General features: G+C 41.4%; 1 protein-coding gene and 1 long non-coding RNA gene across 2 annotated transcripts; both read right to left on the reverse strand.

Annotated features, from left to right (window-relative positions):
* Positions 1–9,467: 9,467 nt before the first annotated feature.
* On the reverse strand, positions 9,468–11,577 carry LOC119337042. Its single transcript, XR_005163020.1, has 4 exons — positions 11,398–11,577; positions 10,950–11,046; positions 10,066–10,245; positions 9,468–9,587 (listed from the first exon to the last, which is right to left on the reverse strand). It is a non-coding gene; the product is annotated as an uncharacterized LOC119337042 (long non-coding RNA).
* A 503-nt stretch (positions 11,578–12,080) lies between these two features.
* Positions 12,081–16,527, reverse strand: LOC119291498 (auxin-responsive protein IAA19-like). The gene is made up of 5 exons (XM_037570264.1): positions 16,084–16,527; positions 15,073–15,302; positions 14,311–14,452; positions 13,327–13,388; positions 12,081–12,465 (listed from the first exon to the last, which is right to left on the reverse strand). Exons 1-5 carry the CDS (start codon positions 16,422–16,424, stop codon positions 12,455–12,457), a joined length of 786 nt encoding a protein of 261 aa, XP_037426161.1. The 5' UTR covers positions 16,425–16,527; the 3' UTR covers positions 12,081–12,454.
* Positions 16,528–16,613: the final 86 nt, after the last annotated feature.

Raw genomic sequence — 16,613 nt, forward strand, 5'->3', positions numbered from 1 at the left:
ATGACCCTCCTCCTAAACATTATGTTTCCTCCAGTGAATTACGGGCCATGATGCCCCTTCGGATCCTTTAATGGTCGATCCTTTTCGTCTCCCCAGATGGTCTCGTCTTGCCTATGAAGTTTCTCTTCTAACTGTGGTGAAGGCAGTATATGTCCCTTTTGTTTTCTTAGCCTCTAGGCATCCTTCTCCTCCCACATTGCTCTTGTGAGGTAGGTGCACTTTATGGATGGCCCCAAAGAAGAATACGGTCGCTAGGTCAGAGCGGGAAGGGAAAGAACCCGCTAGCCGCTCAATTTTGGGCTTATGTGGAACTCCGGTGCACTGCAATGGCCAGAATCTTTGGTTTCGCAGGAACGACTAGACAATCTTGTTCGCTCTAAGATTCTTACACAAAATTACCCTATCTTTTTGGTGGAGGGGCTCACGGTTCCCCATTCATCCCAGTATCAAACGGTATTTCTGGTCAAGCACTATTGGAAATATGCCCTATAGGCAATAATATTGTATTATATATTTCTATTATTCATAATTAAGAGTTTATATTTCATGTTATAACTGCTACGATCCTGAAATATGCGATTCAGTGGAAAACTCATATGCACGTGTGAAATGATAAACGGTAAACAATAGGTCCCAGTCTCGCCTCTAAGACTGGCTCAAGTGTTGTTGGTGATCATGCTTTCTGGATCTTAGGATATCGTTAAGTGTAACGATAGTACTAAAACAACATTGAGGGTATGACGTTAGAAGAACGGTCATATTGAATCGACCCAATACATGTCTGTTATACTTTGTGATTATATCGTTTGAAATCATCTATTATAACACGGAGTGTTAGCATGTGTTTTAGTTCCTCAGATCATGAGAGTGTCTCGGTCACTTCCTACCAGACGGTGGGCTTTGAGGTTGCTCAAACGTCATCTGTAACAAGGTGATCATAACGACAACTTTCAGGCTCACTGCAAAGTTTGACAAGTGATTAGATAGCTCGAGAGTGGGATTTGCTCCTCTGGTGATGGAGAGATATTCTTAGGGCCCTCTCGGTGTGATGTCATCCATCAACGACTGGCCAGACACGGGTGACTACGTCACGGGGATGCGGGAACACCTTAACGAGAAAGAAGAACAAAACCGATAACGAGAGTTATAGTGAGCATGGTGATGACTCAGGGGGATACCGATGCACACCGGATTTTGTAAAGTATCCCGAAGTAAAGGGAACATCACATGAAAACCAAAAGTTCACTCGGATATCATTCGTGTAATCATAGGGACCAATATGGATGCCCACGGTTCCGCTATCGGTCATTAAACGAAGGGGTTTCGTTCATGTCTATGATTTACCGAACCTATGGGGTCACAAGCTTAAGGTAATCACGATCTACTGAGTGTTAGTGGTACGAGAGTAATGAGAATATAATTTTGGAATTGTTTCATTAATATCCAGAATAGTTTCAAGAGGTTCCGAAAGCGTTTCAAGGTCACCGGAAGGGTTTAGATGAATATCAGGTAATACCGGGTATTACCGATTAATTATATATAGGTGGAAAATGTTTTTGGGATGTTAAATTATATACATACATATATATATAATAGTCTAGAAGTAAACATTTTATATTTAATTTAAATATCAACGGGCCTTAAAAGACCAATAGGTGGAAAGCAACTTGGGCCACAAGGGCCCAAGTGGGGAGAGGCGCCCCTTCCCTAAGGAAGGAGGCCGAATAGGAGTGTGGGAGGAGTCCAACTCCTCCTCCCATTGGTTGGATGCCCCAAGGAGGGTGGCAGCCCTCCTTCTCCCCTCTAACCTATATATAGTGGTGGTTTGGTGCCCAATAGTGAACATAAGTTTTGGAGCCTTCTCTAGTTGATCTAGTTCTAGTTCTTATTGTTCCTAGTTGACTAATTAGAGTTAGCCCTAGCCACCTCTAATCCTCATAATTAGCAGCCCCATGTGGTTTTAATCTCCTCCCTCTAATTCTCTGGCGATGATTAGCTCTGGACGGCGAAGCGCTGCCGGATCGTGAAGACCGTACGCTTGCAACCAAGTAGAGAGGTCATGCTTTTGGTCTTCCCCGGTTCATGGGATCTTCATCGATATTTGAGGGACTCCAAGTACGATCTACACCGACTCGTCTACTTTCGCTAGACTCCTGGAGTCGGTAACGATCGTTGATCCAAACCCATATGCATCTTCATATTGTTCCTGGGTACTCGTAGTGTGAATTTTTTTGGTTTTCCACTATGTTTCCCAACAAGCACGTCCTCTGCGGGCTTGGCTTCCCCATTTTTGGCTTCATGTTTGCGATTTTGGATGTGTATGAGATGTTATGCATAACCTGACCCTAGGTCAATCTTAGATCTGGCAGTTTTTGGGTAGGTATGCGAGGCTTTCTTCACCACCCCTCCCAGCGCATGCTTGCTCTAGTACCTATATGAATTCCGGTCCATCTCTTGCCGATCAAGGCAGATGGGATGTTGCACATTTATATGCAGAAACATACATTTATCGAAGTTCAGTGCCAGGCTAACGCTTTGAGCTTAGGAGTAAAGCAAAGCCTTGAGCCTAATAACTTGAGTGTGTAATCCCGCAAAAGGGACATCATGTCATCAGCATACTGGAGCACGGGATAGGGAAGGATGGGCATGAGGGGTGTTGGAGCCTTTCGTTGGCACCAATGGCCATCACAAGACGCTGAAGAATGTCAACGACCAGGATGAAGAGTGTAGTGACCCAACCTGGTAAGGATTGAAGTCTCTGTGCTTACCGTGCTAGTCTTTGGATCGACTTGCTAGCACACACAGTACTCGATGAAATAACAGAAATAACATGCACACATCATTTTATTACATCGATAGTCCAAGAGCAATACAATTTATTACAAGGATATGGCATAAGGCCAAATAAACCAAATACTGCATAAGCATAGAAGTAAATGAGTCCATCAACTCCACGAGCAAAAGCTGGGTGTAGAACATCAACCTATCGCACATTAATCCTCGTCGGATTTATTTGCAACGTGATAAGTTGCAACCATATAGGTCAGTACATTTAATGTACTGGTAAGTTACATCATAAGAGTATAATGAAACTATATGTATATGCAATTTGGCTGGTGGAAAACTCTAAGTTTAATTTTGCATAAAGCTAGTTTTTTCCTAGTACAAAAGATATTATTCTACCACTACAAAATTGCATATGACTGAGATGGTACCCCCATCACAATCTATTCCCAAAAGTTTAATTAAACCCAAATGATTAAGTTAAGGATGATGAGATCTCCCGGCATTTGCACTACTAGATGCTCAAGATGTCCATAACCGGGGACACAGCTAATCAATTACGTTGACACTCTATAGAGGTTGCACACTTTTCCCCGCAAGACTCGACCACCTCCATGATTGAAAGATCGAGACATAGTCTTTCGAAAGTATTCCCCCTTCACCCACGAATAGGCCGGTACACCTACATATTCTACATCAGCTAGCCTATCCCGGAAGAGGTCACTATCTACTCAACTAAGCCAGAGCCCATAATGGCTTGTGGTTGCACACGTAAGCTTCTACACATGAAAACACGTTTGATCCCTTTGATCCTGAGCGGACGGACCACTAGTGTGCACTCCCATGGATTCCCCATGAATGCTCCCACGTACTTCGCCACCATTCAAACCAATTCCACCCAAGTGGTTCATTAATTATCTTAGGTCATGTTTACTACACTGTCACTCATACTTTATCATGAATAACTCCCCAATCCACATCTACATTACCAAAGCAATATGATATACAACGGTGACGACAATGTTGTAAGGTTCAGACCTACCTCAATGAACTACTAGGTGTAAAGCATAGCCATCCGGCATAAATTCCTATCATGCAATCCTACCGCAAAGGACTAAGTGCATATAAAAACATGGGTTTTTAATCATTTATGCCACTAGTTGTGTCTCACTACTCAGTTTTGTCATTAGAAGTTACACATACTGAAAAATGCCATCGAACCGTGAGATGCTTGCTCAAAAATGCCATTAGATATCTCAAAAATGCCATTGTTTCATTAGATATTTGCTCAAAAAGCCATTAGACGTTGTTATTTTCACGTCAAACCCGTTGACCATGTTATATGACAAAAATAAACCTGGACCCACATGTCAGTTCTCTTTATCTCACAATGATAAGTGTGGCCCCACTTGTCAGGAGTAACCAAGCAAATAATTTTACAGGAAAATAAGAATGCCGTTGGGATCAAGTGGACCCCACACTTTATTGTAGTGAGATAGAGGGAGAGCTGACATGTTGGTCCATAGATATTTATGTCATTATGACATGGCAAAAGAGATTTGAGATCACAATAATGATGCCCAGTGGCATTTTTGAGCATGTGTTTAACAAAGCGATGGCATTTTTGAGCAGTTGAAATTCCTAGTGGCAAAACTGAGTAGTGGGACACAACCGATGGCATAAGTGATAAAAACCCAAAAAACATAGGTAATGAAAACATGATCAAGATGTAAACTTGCTTGGTACTACTGGTTCAACTCTAGAGAATGATAGTACTTGTCTTCGCACTCCGGACAATCTATTGTCAAAGTAAATAAACATACATAAGCAATCATTTTCGAGAATCAAAATAACATGCAACATGCAATGACTCGGAAAATCCAAATGAAAATCCAACACACTTAACTTGCAAGAAAATTTCTAAGTGCAAAAGCAACATGTGACATATGGTTCGAAATGTGATGTGAACTAAAGTGCACACAAGGCATAGTAGTAAAACTATCATGGACAGATCCTAATTGTGTGAAAAAATTGTGACAATGGTCCAAGTTATAGGATTTGGCTACGGTGACAAAATGCAAAAAGAATCAATTCAAACGGGGCTAAGGTTTAGGAGATATGGCAGAACCCATCTTTACAAATCAATTCAAACGGGGCTAAGTTTGTAAAGATGGGTTCTGCCATATCTCCTCAACCTTAGCCCCGTTTGAATTGATTCTTTTTGCATTTTGAAATTATCAAAAGTTTGTAAAGATGGGTTCTGCCATATCTCCTAAACCTTAGCCCCGTTTGAATTGATTCTTTTTGCATTTTGTCACCGTAGACAAATCCTATAACTTGGACCATTGTCACAATTATTTTACACAATTAGGATGTGTCCATGATAGTTTTACTAATATGCCTTGTATGCACTTTAGTTCACATCACATTCCGAACCATATGTCACATGTTGTTTTTGCACTTAGAAATTTTCATTCAAGTTAAGTGTGTTGAATTTTCATTTGGATTTTCTGAGTCTTTGCATGTTGCATGTTATTTTGATTCTCGGAAATGATTGCTTATGTATGTTTTTTAATGCGATTGCTTATGTATGTTTTTTTACTTTGACGATAGATTGTCTGAAGTGCGAAGCCGTGTACTATCATTCTCTAGAGTTAAATCAGCAGTACCAAGGCAAGTTTACATCTTGATCATGTTTTTATATGCACTTAGTCCTCTGTAGTAGGATTGTATGATAGAAATTGATGTCGGATGGCTATGCTTTACACCCAATATTTCATTGAGGTAGGTCTGAACCTTACAACATTGTCGCCACCGTTGTATATCATATTGCTTCGGAAATGTAGACGTGGATTGGGGAGTGATTCATGATAAAGTATGAGTGACAGTATAGTAAACAGGACCTAAGATAATTAATGAACCACCTGGGCGGAATTGGTTTGAATGGTGGCGAAGTGCAGTGTGAGCATTCATGGGGAATCCATGTGAGTGCACACTAGTGGTCCATCCGCTCAGGATCAAAGGGATCAAACGTGTTTTCATGTCTAGAAATTTACGTGTGCAGCCATAAGCCATTATAGGCTCTGACTTAGTTGAGTAGATAGTGTGACCCCTTCCGGGATACGCTAGCTGATGTAGAATATGTATGTGCACCGACCTATTCATGGGTTAAGGGGGAATACTTTCGAAAGAATATGTCTCGATCTTTCGATCATGGAGGCGGTCGAGTCTTGTGGGGAAAAGTGCGCAACCTTTATAGAGTGTCAACCTAATCGATTAGTCGTGTCCCCGGTTATGGACATCTTGAGCGTCTAGTAGTGGAAATGCCGGGATATCTCATCACCCTTAACTTAATCATTTGGGTTTAATTAAACTTTGGGAATAGATTGTGATGGGGGTACCATCTCAATCATATGCTATTTTGCTATTTTGTAGTGGTAGAATAATATCTTTTGTACTAGGAAAAAATTAGCTTTATGCAAAATTTAACTTAGAGCTTTCCACCAACCAAATTGCATGTACAAGTAGGATTATAATACTCTTATGACGTGACTTACTAGTACATTCAATGTATCGACCTATAAGGTTGTAACTTATCACGTTGCAGATATATCCAAAGAGGATTAAGGTGCTCTAGGTCGATGTTCTACACTCAGCTTTTGCCCATGGAGTTGATGGACTCATTTACTTCTATGCTTCCGCAATATTTGGTTTATTTGGCCTTATGCTATATCCTCGTAATAAATTTTATTGCCCCTGAACTGTCGATGTAATAAAGAGATCTGTGTTATTTCTGTTATTTCACAGAGTACTGTGCGTGCTAGCAAGTCAATCCAGGGACTAGCACGGTAAGCACGGAGACTTCGATCCTTACCGGGTCGGGTCGCTACAGAGAGGAATGGTGACAAGGGGTCACCCTACTGAACCACATGTTTGCATGAGATCCACTTGCCGGGATGACATTGAGGATGATGGCGGAGCGGCTAGATGTGATGTGGTCTGAGATCCAATTGTTGAAGTGTATATGTGGATTGACTAGCTCTTTTCATCAATTCGGACTTTTGGTTGCGTTGCTAGTGCATGAAGTTCAACATGGTATAGAGCCTAAGGACTTGAACTCAAGACCTTAGGCCATGATACCATGTTCAGCTTCATGCACTAACCAACGCAACCAAAAGTCCAAACTGGTGGAGAGAGGTGGACAATATATTTCAACACCCCCTCACGTCTAGGCTTATTTAGTCTTTAGATGTGGGATTTATATAAGCCACGGAATCATTTTCTTAATACTGCGTTGGCAGGGTCTTGAACTCAACTCCAATATCCAGAGAACCAATGCTTCGACGGTTGATCACTCGCCGATGGGGCTCATCACTGTTGATATCAAGGAGTTGGCGTCGTTCTTCTCGTTTGTTCGCTTTAGTCATGTAAATCGTTTGTCGAATGTCGCGGCACATATTCTAGTTAGATCTTGTGAGCCCTCTAGCGACTCTATTTTTCATGTAACCCCGGATTGTATCTGGGAGGCACTCTCTCTTGATTATACTTGATCAATAACCGGCGATATTCCTCAAAAGAAAACTCAACACCAACAATGTCGTTGGGGATGGAAACCTTTTGCATCGAGCACGGTCAAAAGCCAACTATGAGATGGAGTAGAAAGCTCTCTGGAAATCAAGATTGAGCACGGCGGCGGGCATGCGCACTTCTAGCAGCATTGAACCAACTCAGCCGCAAAGATGAAATTTTCAGATATGCACCTCCCTTTGAGAAACCTCATATGTTCTGGATGAACCAAAGAGGAGTTTGGAGTCACTAGGTCAAGGCTTAGTTTCGAAGAGAGATGTGTCTGAAGTTCTTTGCCAACGTAGGGAAATCAGACTAAGGGAGAAGCACGATGAAGGACCGGTTGAATCCAAAGAGGTCCGCATGGTGATGAAAGAAATCACCGGCCAGTTGGACGAAGTCGGGCTCCATGAGGGCCAGGCGTGCTTGGTGAAGAGAGGGCAAAACATTAGGACAAGAAGCGAATGACATGGCAACGTAGGGCAGATGCTTACATCAATGTGTAGAATGGGATCTTGAGATAGGACGAATGAATTTTACAAAAATAAGTGGCATACTATCGATGCAACTATTTCACCATAAAGTGAGGAATATAATCCTTATTTGGAAATACTAGCACATATGCTCGTACGTTACAACGGAGAAAAAATAGTGTGCATTTAAAGTTAGTGAGAATTATATGTGCAAGCAAAACCGTGCGTGCACGTGAAAAAAAAAACATTTAGCCTCAGTTTCGCCGGGTGTGAAGTAATCAATCCGCTATTTTTCCATTCATGGATCGAGGGCATTTAAGAGTTTTGTTACGTTCGTACGCCAGACAAAGCCCATGAATTATTCAATCTATTTTTCCTTTCGATCGAGGGAATGTTAAGGTATGAAGTTTCTGAATATTATAGGAAACATGAACCATTTTTAAAATCCTGAACAGTTTTTTTAAAATTATGCACACTTTCAGAAAAAAAATTGAAACAGGAACATCTTTTAAAATTCACAAACATTTTTTGAAAACACCAACTTTTTTTATAAAAACATGAACATTTTTTAGAATGAGACCATGTGTTGAAAATTCATAACATTTTTCGAAAATGTGTATCTTTCAACATTATTTCGAATTATGAAAATTTCACTAAAACAAGAATATTTTTCGAATTTGTAGCATTTTATAAAATGCCATTTTCTTTTCTGAAATCTTGAACAATTTTGAAAAACAATAGAAGTTTTTGAAAAAATGGGAAACTTTTTCAAGTTTTGAATATTTTTCGAAATAGCAAAAAAAATGGAATTCTGAACATTTTCTAAAATTTGATATTTTTTATTGAGATTCTGAATATTTTCTATAACTTGATTTTTGTTGAAATTCTGAATATTTTTTGAGACTTTTGAATTTATGAAATAAATTCTATAAGAAAAATAAACTTGGACGGGAAAAAAGAGATAGGGGGAGGAGAATGAAAATAGAAGTAAAACACAGAAAAAAAGAAAAATGGGCAAGTCCATTATTGGTTGTCCTATGCGAAGCTCCGACTATTTATCGCCTTGTACAGAAAATAGAATTTTCCCAGTTGTGTGGGCAGAAAAATAAGTGGGTTGGCTTCGCACTGTGGCCCACATACGAAATTCTGGAAAAAAACTTTTTTTCTAGCAGACGAACGCATAATAATTTAGTACCACCTCGGACAGAAAAAAAATATTTTTGGCTGTGAATGGATGAAAATTGGCGAAACACACCTTGCTTTATTAGTAGGTATAGATTTCAATGTACTAAAAATAGAGGGTTGACCTTCGTCAATGTAAATTGGGATGATTTCTAACAATGGCCTGAAAGTGAAGCCTTTTATCGACTCAATTGTAGAGTAAGTACTTTGAGATTTTAACGCCTCTGAATTCATTATTTCGGAAGGGAACCAAAATACTACTTTCTGTCATATATCAAAGTTAATCCATAATTTGAGTTGAAAAAAGCGTGTTGTTTGATTATCTTCATCATGGTACGTTCAAAATACATGAACCTAAAATCAAATTCTGCAAGAAACTTACAAGCATAGAACACAGGGCACAGTAGAAGATAATGAAAATTGATCTAGCTAAATTTGGAAGTACACATACCCGTCTTTATGAAACCCTCCCAGGAGTGTATCTTATGATATCTTCAAACCAAATAATTTTCATACCGCAAGAGATCACGATATCAAACTCTACCACGAGTAGTGTGTCAATATCCTTTGTTCTTTTTGAACCTGGTAATCATCAGAACGCAAGAGGCCACAATATCAACCCCTCGTCACACATACAGAAACTCAGTCAATTGTCAGGACAGCTATGAGTAGTAGTTGCACCAGCTTGATTGAAAAGTAGGTGAAGCGAGAAATTACATATAAAGCTACATGTATCTCTTCCTTATCTCTGAATATTCTGTTTTTCATCACCAAATATTTTGATGTATACTACGATTTGAGAGAAGTTCTACTTTGTTATCCTATCAATATAAAATTATGTAATTGTAAATATTAATCAGTGAGACATGAAGATGTCGTGGGACATTTAAGCAGTACTCTATCACTAACATGTCATCATCGTGACGTTACAAGAACATGTCATTATCATGTTTTTAAGTTCAATACTCCAAGGGAGATAAATCTTGCAGCCATAATGTCAGCCTGAAAAATAAAATGGAAAAGTGGTTGATATTTGTACAGAAGGTAGTCTAATCTGTACCTTGATGCTTTGTGCAATGATTTATCTGACACGCACCCTCAATAGAAGCTATACAGATCTTCCACTTAAAAGAAGTTGGCATAATCTCGGTTGGTTACTTCTATATGTTTCAGGTTTCAATAAGCACTTTCTTGAAGTCAGATGGAGATGCTAAAGAAATTTGTCATCCAATATGTTATTCTGCAACAAAATGTAAATAATTAGAAAGTAAAAGAATAATGAGGCAGAGCATCGAACTGGGCATAACAATTTCCATAAATGGTATATGCAGTTTAGTCAAACAACTCTTGAGTCGTTAAATCGGCACAGCAAGGGAGTCTTTTCTTGGAGTGGCGCAATGTATGATGTAGAAATCATTCTGTACAAGTTTGTAAAACCACAAAAGACATGTAATGTATTGGCCATAGTAATAAGGAATGTATAAAGGTGCTCATCCTAGAATTCTTTCTTGTTCTGAAACAATCACTACCATTGGTGCAACCTATATAATTAAACAGCAATAGCAGCCCTATCTGAAGCTGCAGGATCGTAGCATCAAAGCGACAAAAGGCCTGCGTATGTTGTCTCATTATCATTTTGATCAAGTCTTCGTTGAATACAGTACTAAAATATCGAAAAATATCTGTATAAAAGTGTGCCAGCAACTAAAAGACACTTTGCCTTGAGCCCTTAACCACCCTGTGCAAAATAAGCTGCCTACCCCTGCTTTGGCATATGCAGAACCTAAGGAAGAAAACAGGTCAATTTGGTAGTACTGTAATTAGACATGGGAAGTCAATCAGTTTGTTGGAGCAGTAATGATGAAATACACATGGAATTGTTCAGTGTCAGAAACACCGAAAATGCTGTCAGTTACACCTCTACGGAAACATCACCAAACAGACCTTGAGCCGCCTCCTCTGGCGGCTGGCTCCTCTCGATCTGTTCTCTTGCCCGTCCGTCCCTCACCCCATCTCCATATCGTACTCATTCTCTCAGCCTCTGTATACACGGCAAGAAGGTAACATATCAGTGTACAATAAGGCACAACAATTCAATACGATTTGCAATGGAACAAAAGGGGCTAGTTTAATCTAAATAAACATCGGTGAACAAAATTTGAGGACCAAGAAAGTCCATCAATACTCTAGCCACAAATTGACATTTCCTTCTGTCCATGTGTTTTCTCCTTGCAGGCACATTTTTCTGCCTTTCCATGCGGCAAAAGAACATGGAAATCTGTGCCGGTGCATAAACTGGTTATTTGCGTAGTTTGGCGTTAATTTGATGTCAGTTGGAAATTACGGGTTTTCGACGGAGGGGGTAGAAATTCGCTTGCAGTGCTATACTTACGGGCGACTTGAGGATCCGACGGAATGCAACATCTGCCGGTCGCTGCAATCGCTGCCCTGGGAGCCGCCTAGCAGAGAATGCTGGAGCCTAGATTATTGCCTCTCCCTTCCCGTTGCCTCCATGGAATATCAAGATTGGAGCAAGGCCGTGAGGCTGGTGGGACGTTGTGGAGGCAGTGGCGCAAGGGCGCAGCGGCCATATCTTGGTGTTAGGTTAGGTTAGGTTAGGAGAGGAGAGGAACCGGGGCGGCGTACGGTAGGGAAGAGGTGGCGCTGAGAAGATTTGATTTGTCGGGGTTGTTAGGTCAAAAGAAGATCCGATGGTGGTTGTTTGTCGTTTGATTGAGGGATCAACCAAATCAATAGCTAGATGTCTCTGTCTTTTGTAGCATTTTCTAGTACTTTTTCTTCTGATGAATGATTTTTCCAGGATTTTTTACTCTCCGTCTTTCTTTTCAGGTGAGCCCGTCCAGTACACAGATATACTATAACGCAGCTTTGGGTCCTTCTCTTGCTGAAGAAGAACAGGATAATCAACCAAACATATTCGTATCCAAGCACACCTATTCTTTTGCCACACGCTTTGCTGTTTGGCTCTAGCAGCCAGTTAGAGCCAAAAATGCTCGAGGAATATTATCATAGTAACTTCTCACGGTAACTAAATTAGATTTGCTTCCGCGCACAGCACAAGATGGATCCATTTGCGCCAATTTTCATAAAATACGACTTGACTTCAAATATATATGTAAGAGCATAGGCGAAAGCATCATCATACAGGCGGCGATCTTTCATGAACCAAAAGGGACCATCTACAACGGCGAGGCCAAAAACGGATTGTTTTACAGTAGGACGCACATATTCCACTACACACGTAGACAGATAAACTAGCAGCAGCGCAGACACTTTCAGAGAGTTGAGACAACCTTCGCACCCTTCAGCGGCGCCTTGCAGCGTTAACTCAAAATTCCACACTTGCGTGATTCAGACAGAAGACTTCAGGAGGAGGAGAGACCAGGACGGACGGACGCCTCCTGTTTGTTCTGGCCGGTCGGTTCCAGCTATCTTGGGGCTGCAAGTAGATGGTATATACACTTCAGATCAGATCGATAATAAAACAGATAACTGTCGAACGATATGCAGACGGGAACAAAAAGATACGGCGGCTAAAAGAGAGAACTAGAGAGTAGTCGCCTAGTCGGTACCCTCTAATTGTATGATATGGAGGATGATGCCTCAAGGCACTTTTATTTCAGTTCACAGAAATGGCGAACGATGGCAGTGTGCATCGATTGATGCAGAGGCCGGGGGTAATCCTCCTCTTCGAAAAGAACAGAAGTGGCAAACGAATTTAGTTTTTAAGCTATCCAGATCTAACTTATCAAGGGACTTGATCCATGATTTGACAAATTAAACCATGAACCTCTGCAGTATATCCAGATTTTTGCCTTAACTCTGTTTTAAGTTTCTGGCTGATATGTGGCTGGTCCGATTCCAGCCCATCACAAGTGAAGTGATCTATTAAAATGAACATTGCATACAGGTACTACTTTATGTTGGTCAAGAAGTGTAATATAAATTACCAGATACAAATTATAACTAGTATTTCATAGGATTTCACATATGATTAAAGATCAGTGTTTTTTCTGCCGGATATATCTTTTTAAGAACAACATCATGGTCAGATTGTAAGTCTGTTCAAAATGGTATTTTAGAGCCTTTTCTTTCACGTGAAATCACCACGAGTCCACGATAAGGACTGGTTTAGTAATCAGGAATACCAGCACACCATGAAACTAAAGATATACTAAAACCATGACAAAGAATGGAGCCACAAATTTCACATGGAAGTAAAAACAATTCTAACAAAATCTTCAAAAGCAAAAATGGAGAAATGTAAGAGACATGATAGTATGTGTGTGAACATACATACCCATTCCAGCAGCATCAGAGCCTCTCATGATTCTCAGTTTCCGACAAGTAGTGGTAAACAAGCTGCAAATGATTGAATGATAGTAAGCATACATAAATAGCTAAAAATGCATGACCAGTCATTCAAACAATTTATACGGCATAGGTTGTGCATAGGGAAAAAAATAAATAGCATACAGAAAGATACACAGATAAAGGTGAGGGAGTAAAAGGCCAAAACAGTGTATATACATTGTGCATTATCTCTTAATAAATGGATACCTAAATTCCCAAAAGATGTTTTTTCACAAAATCAATCTGTACTGTTAATGTCAATAATGCTAGGAAAATAAGCCTGTCTACTAGGATGCATGTAATTCTCTATTCATACAGTTTCCTCAAATGATCAATTGTTCACAGTATACCTAACCTATCCACATGTTAGCCAAACAGAACACTGATTCACAGAAGGGCAGTGTCCATCCATGACGCAAAGGCCGGAGGCAATATAGGAGGGCAAGCAAAGCTTCTGGGAGAAATAGGAAGACTTGATTACCCAAATAGCAAATTTTACTCATGGGGGCATCTCAAACTTCCATCTAGTGCAGAGTTTGTGCTGCAAATTTTTGGCTACCTCCAGATATCATCTCCAAAAGGCCAGTGTAAAGGGTAAACCACTCGTGGTAAAAGTCTAGGCTACCATGTTGAAAATTCTATAAAGTTCATGACTCTACTATCAAGATCTCCAAAGTTCTACAAAAGTTACATAAAGAATAGCAAGTTCATGACTCTACTATCAACTTATCAAGATCTCCAAAGTTCTACCAAAGTTACATAAACAGACAACAGCAAAAGCAATACTGTATGTGCGAGAAGAATACCATAGTAAGACATCATAAAAGCATACTAAGTTGAGGTGCATGTAAGAGAAGAATACAACAATAAGCCATCATAAAAGCATGTTAAAGTGCATGGATCTCACAAACCACAAAATTCAGGAACTTACTCCCAAGGAAGATCACCAACAAGCATCCAGTCAGCATCCTTGTCTTCATAGGTAAGTACATACTCTTGGTCCTGAAGAGCATCAGCCCTAGAACCATCAGTGAGCCTGTCTCTCGTCGAAGTTTTGCAGGAACTACTTTTGCCTGTAACGCCACAACTTTAAATATAAACATGCTTCCTTGAAACACACATCTAATTCAGAGAAAGAGAAAACAGCTTTAGTTGCCCTACAGTTCACAGTCAAAAAGAAAAGTTCCAGAAGTAAGGATAGAAATGATACTTATTGAGGCAGAATGAAAAATACTGTAAACATTGCATATCTTCAGAGTTAACTGAACCCAGGTTACCAAAATTTGCTTCCTTTGCTCCTAATACGTAAGGAATGTTGTTAATGGCATATGCTACTGCTTTGCTTTTGTGTTAGTTCCTGTCATTTAGGGAAGACCAGTCTATAGCACTCAATTTGCAATCTACTTCTCTAAAAAAAAATTCTCCCTTCTGAAAATGATGTTAAGTTAACCTAGTTAGTAACTAGTTACTGGTCATTGACTAGGCTTGGAAACCATAGTTCAGCTAGTGGGATTCGCAAGTATTCATGCATCTTTTATCTTCTCAAGATCTTCAGCAACCAGAAAATCCATCTGGAAATGTCATTCCTACCCTCCTATTTGCTCAGGCTAGAGATTAACCTACTTAATAATAGTAACTTGCATCTAGAAGAAACAAGAAAGGAGATGGATTAAATGAAAAGAGCAACACCCACCAGTGATGAAGCAGCTGAACATCTTCTCCAGCTCCAGGGAAAGGTTGTCATAGCTGGAGTAAGTCTTAAGATCGACTTTCCTTAGGTACGGGGCTCCATCCATGCTGACCTTGACATAGCAGCACCCTGCCTCGCTTCTACCTTTGTTCTCCGCCTTGGTCTTTGTGGCATTGGCGGCTAGCGTGTTCTTACGGTAGCTCCGAACAGGCGGCCATCCAACAACTTGTGCCCTACAGAGTGCATAACACTTGGTATTAGACCAGATCAAACAAAACATCAACCGAAACACATGGTTTAACTTTTAAACATGCAATGAATGGTTTTAAACATGCAACCAACATTCGGATCATTGGGCACTCCCCCCTTCCCCTTATCAAACACGTACAACTCAGTTATTTTAAGATAAGCAACTCCCCCCTTCCCCTTACAGAGCCCGGTTAAGTGACAGTTTTAGCAGGGGACGTGCTATTATGCGTTTAACTCACAAGTCACTTGGCTCACTTTGGTGGTAATTCCTCCTTAGGCGCATGTCTGAGCAACAAAAACGAGGGTCGGTCTTCTTAGGTTAGAATGTAATAGCCCGGGTACTTTCAGATTCAGAGTAGTAGGTTTTTAAAACCGGTCACTTGAGCACGAAAATAAGAGAAGCATCACTATTACTTGCGCCATACATACATAGTGCATAACACTGAGTGCCAGACCAGATCGGACCAAATTAAGATAAGCAACAAACCCGGCTGGTCACAGGATAACAGAAACCTGTTGAGTGGCCAGTTTTAGCAGGGAACATCCTCTCGTGCTGGTCTTGCACTGACATTTCGGCAAGCAAATCAAGCGAGGTGTCACTATTATTGGACACTGCTGCTGCTGCTGCTTATGAAGCAATCCAAAATTAAACCAAGCTGCCGAAATGAAATGTAGCAGATGCACATATCCAACGAGCTAGCTAAAACCGCAGCAACAAAGGAGCCAAGCTCAAGCTGGAGCTCGAAATAGTAAAAGAAAACTTACTTGGCGGCTGGAGGAGCTCCGGCTCCGGCGGCGGCGGCTTCGCCCTTGTGCTTGTCTTCCTCCCCGGCAGCCCCGGCAGCAGCGGCAGGGGAGCGGTCGAGCGAGTCGGCGAACCCGCGCTTGGCGCCGCCCCTGTGAGGGACGGGAGCAGTAGCTGGAGCCGGCCCTAGCGTGAGCGCGGCGTCGACGGCGGCCTCCGGGTGGTCGCGGCCGGGCAGGCCGAGGCGGAGGGCGAGGTGCGGGCCGGCGTCGCCCGAGGCGGAGGAGGAGCAGGAGGAAGCGGAGGGCGCGGCGGGGCCGAGGCCGATGTAGTCGCGCGCTTGGAGCTTGGGCGGCGGCATTGGGAGGGAAGGAGGCAGGTGAAGGGCGAGGAGGAAAGGAGCTCTTTTTGTTTGCTGGCCTCGGAGAGGGAAGGGGAGGTGGGGCGTGATAAAGAAGCAGAGTGGGAGTGGTGGTGGTGGCCGACCGGGCCGGCGGCTCTTTATTCTGCTCCCCTTTCCTCGGGCCGGGTCGGGTTGGGTTGGGTTGGG

The sequence above is a fragment of the Triticum dicoccoides genome, chromosome 1A (assembly GCF_002162155.2).
Source record: "Triticum dicoccoides isolate Atlit2015 ecotype Zavitan chromosome 1A, WEW_v2.0, whole genome shotgun sequence".
Taxonomy (NCBI): domain Eukaryota; kingdom Viridiplantae; phylum Streptophyta; class Magnoliopsida; order Poales; family Poaceae; genus Triticum; species Triticum dicoccoides.

Excerpts from the sequence above, each read along its gene's own strand:
- LOC119291498 (XM_037570264.1), bottom strand. The coding sequence starts at position 16,424 with ATGCCGCCGCCCAAGCTCCAAGCGCGCGACTACATCGGCCTCGGCCCC. Across the intron at positions 14,453-15,072 it reads GTTCAGCTGCTTCATCACTG|GCAAAAGTAGTTCCTGCAAA; the intron begins GTGGGTGTTGCT and ends GTGGCGTTACAG. Across the intron at positions 13,389-14,310 it reads GTTGGTGATCTTCCTTGGGA|CTTGTTTACCACTACTTGTC; the intron begins GTAAGTTCCTGA and ends AATCATTTGCAG.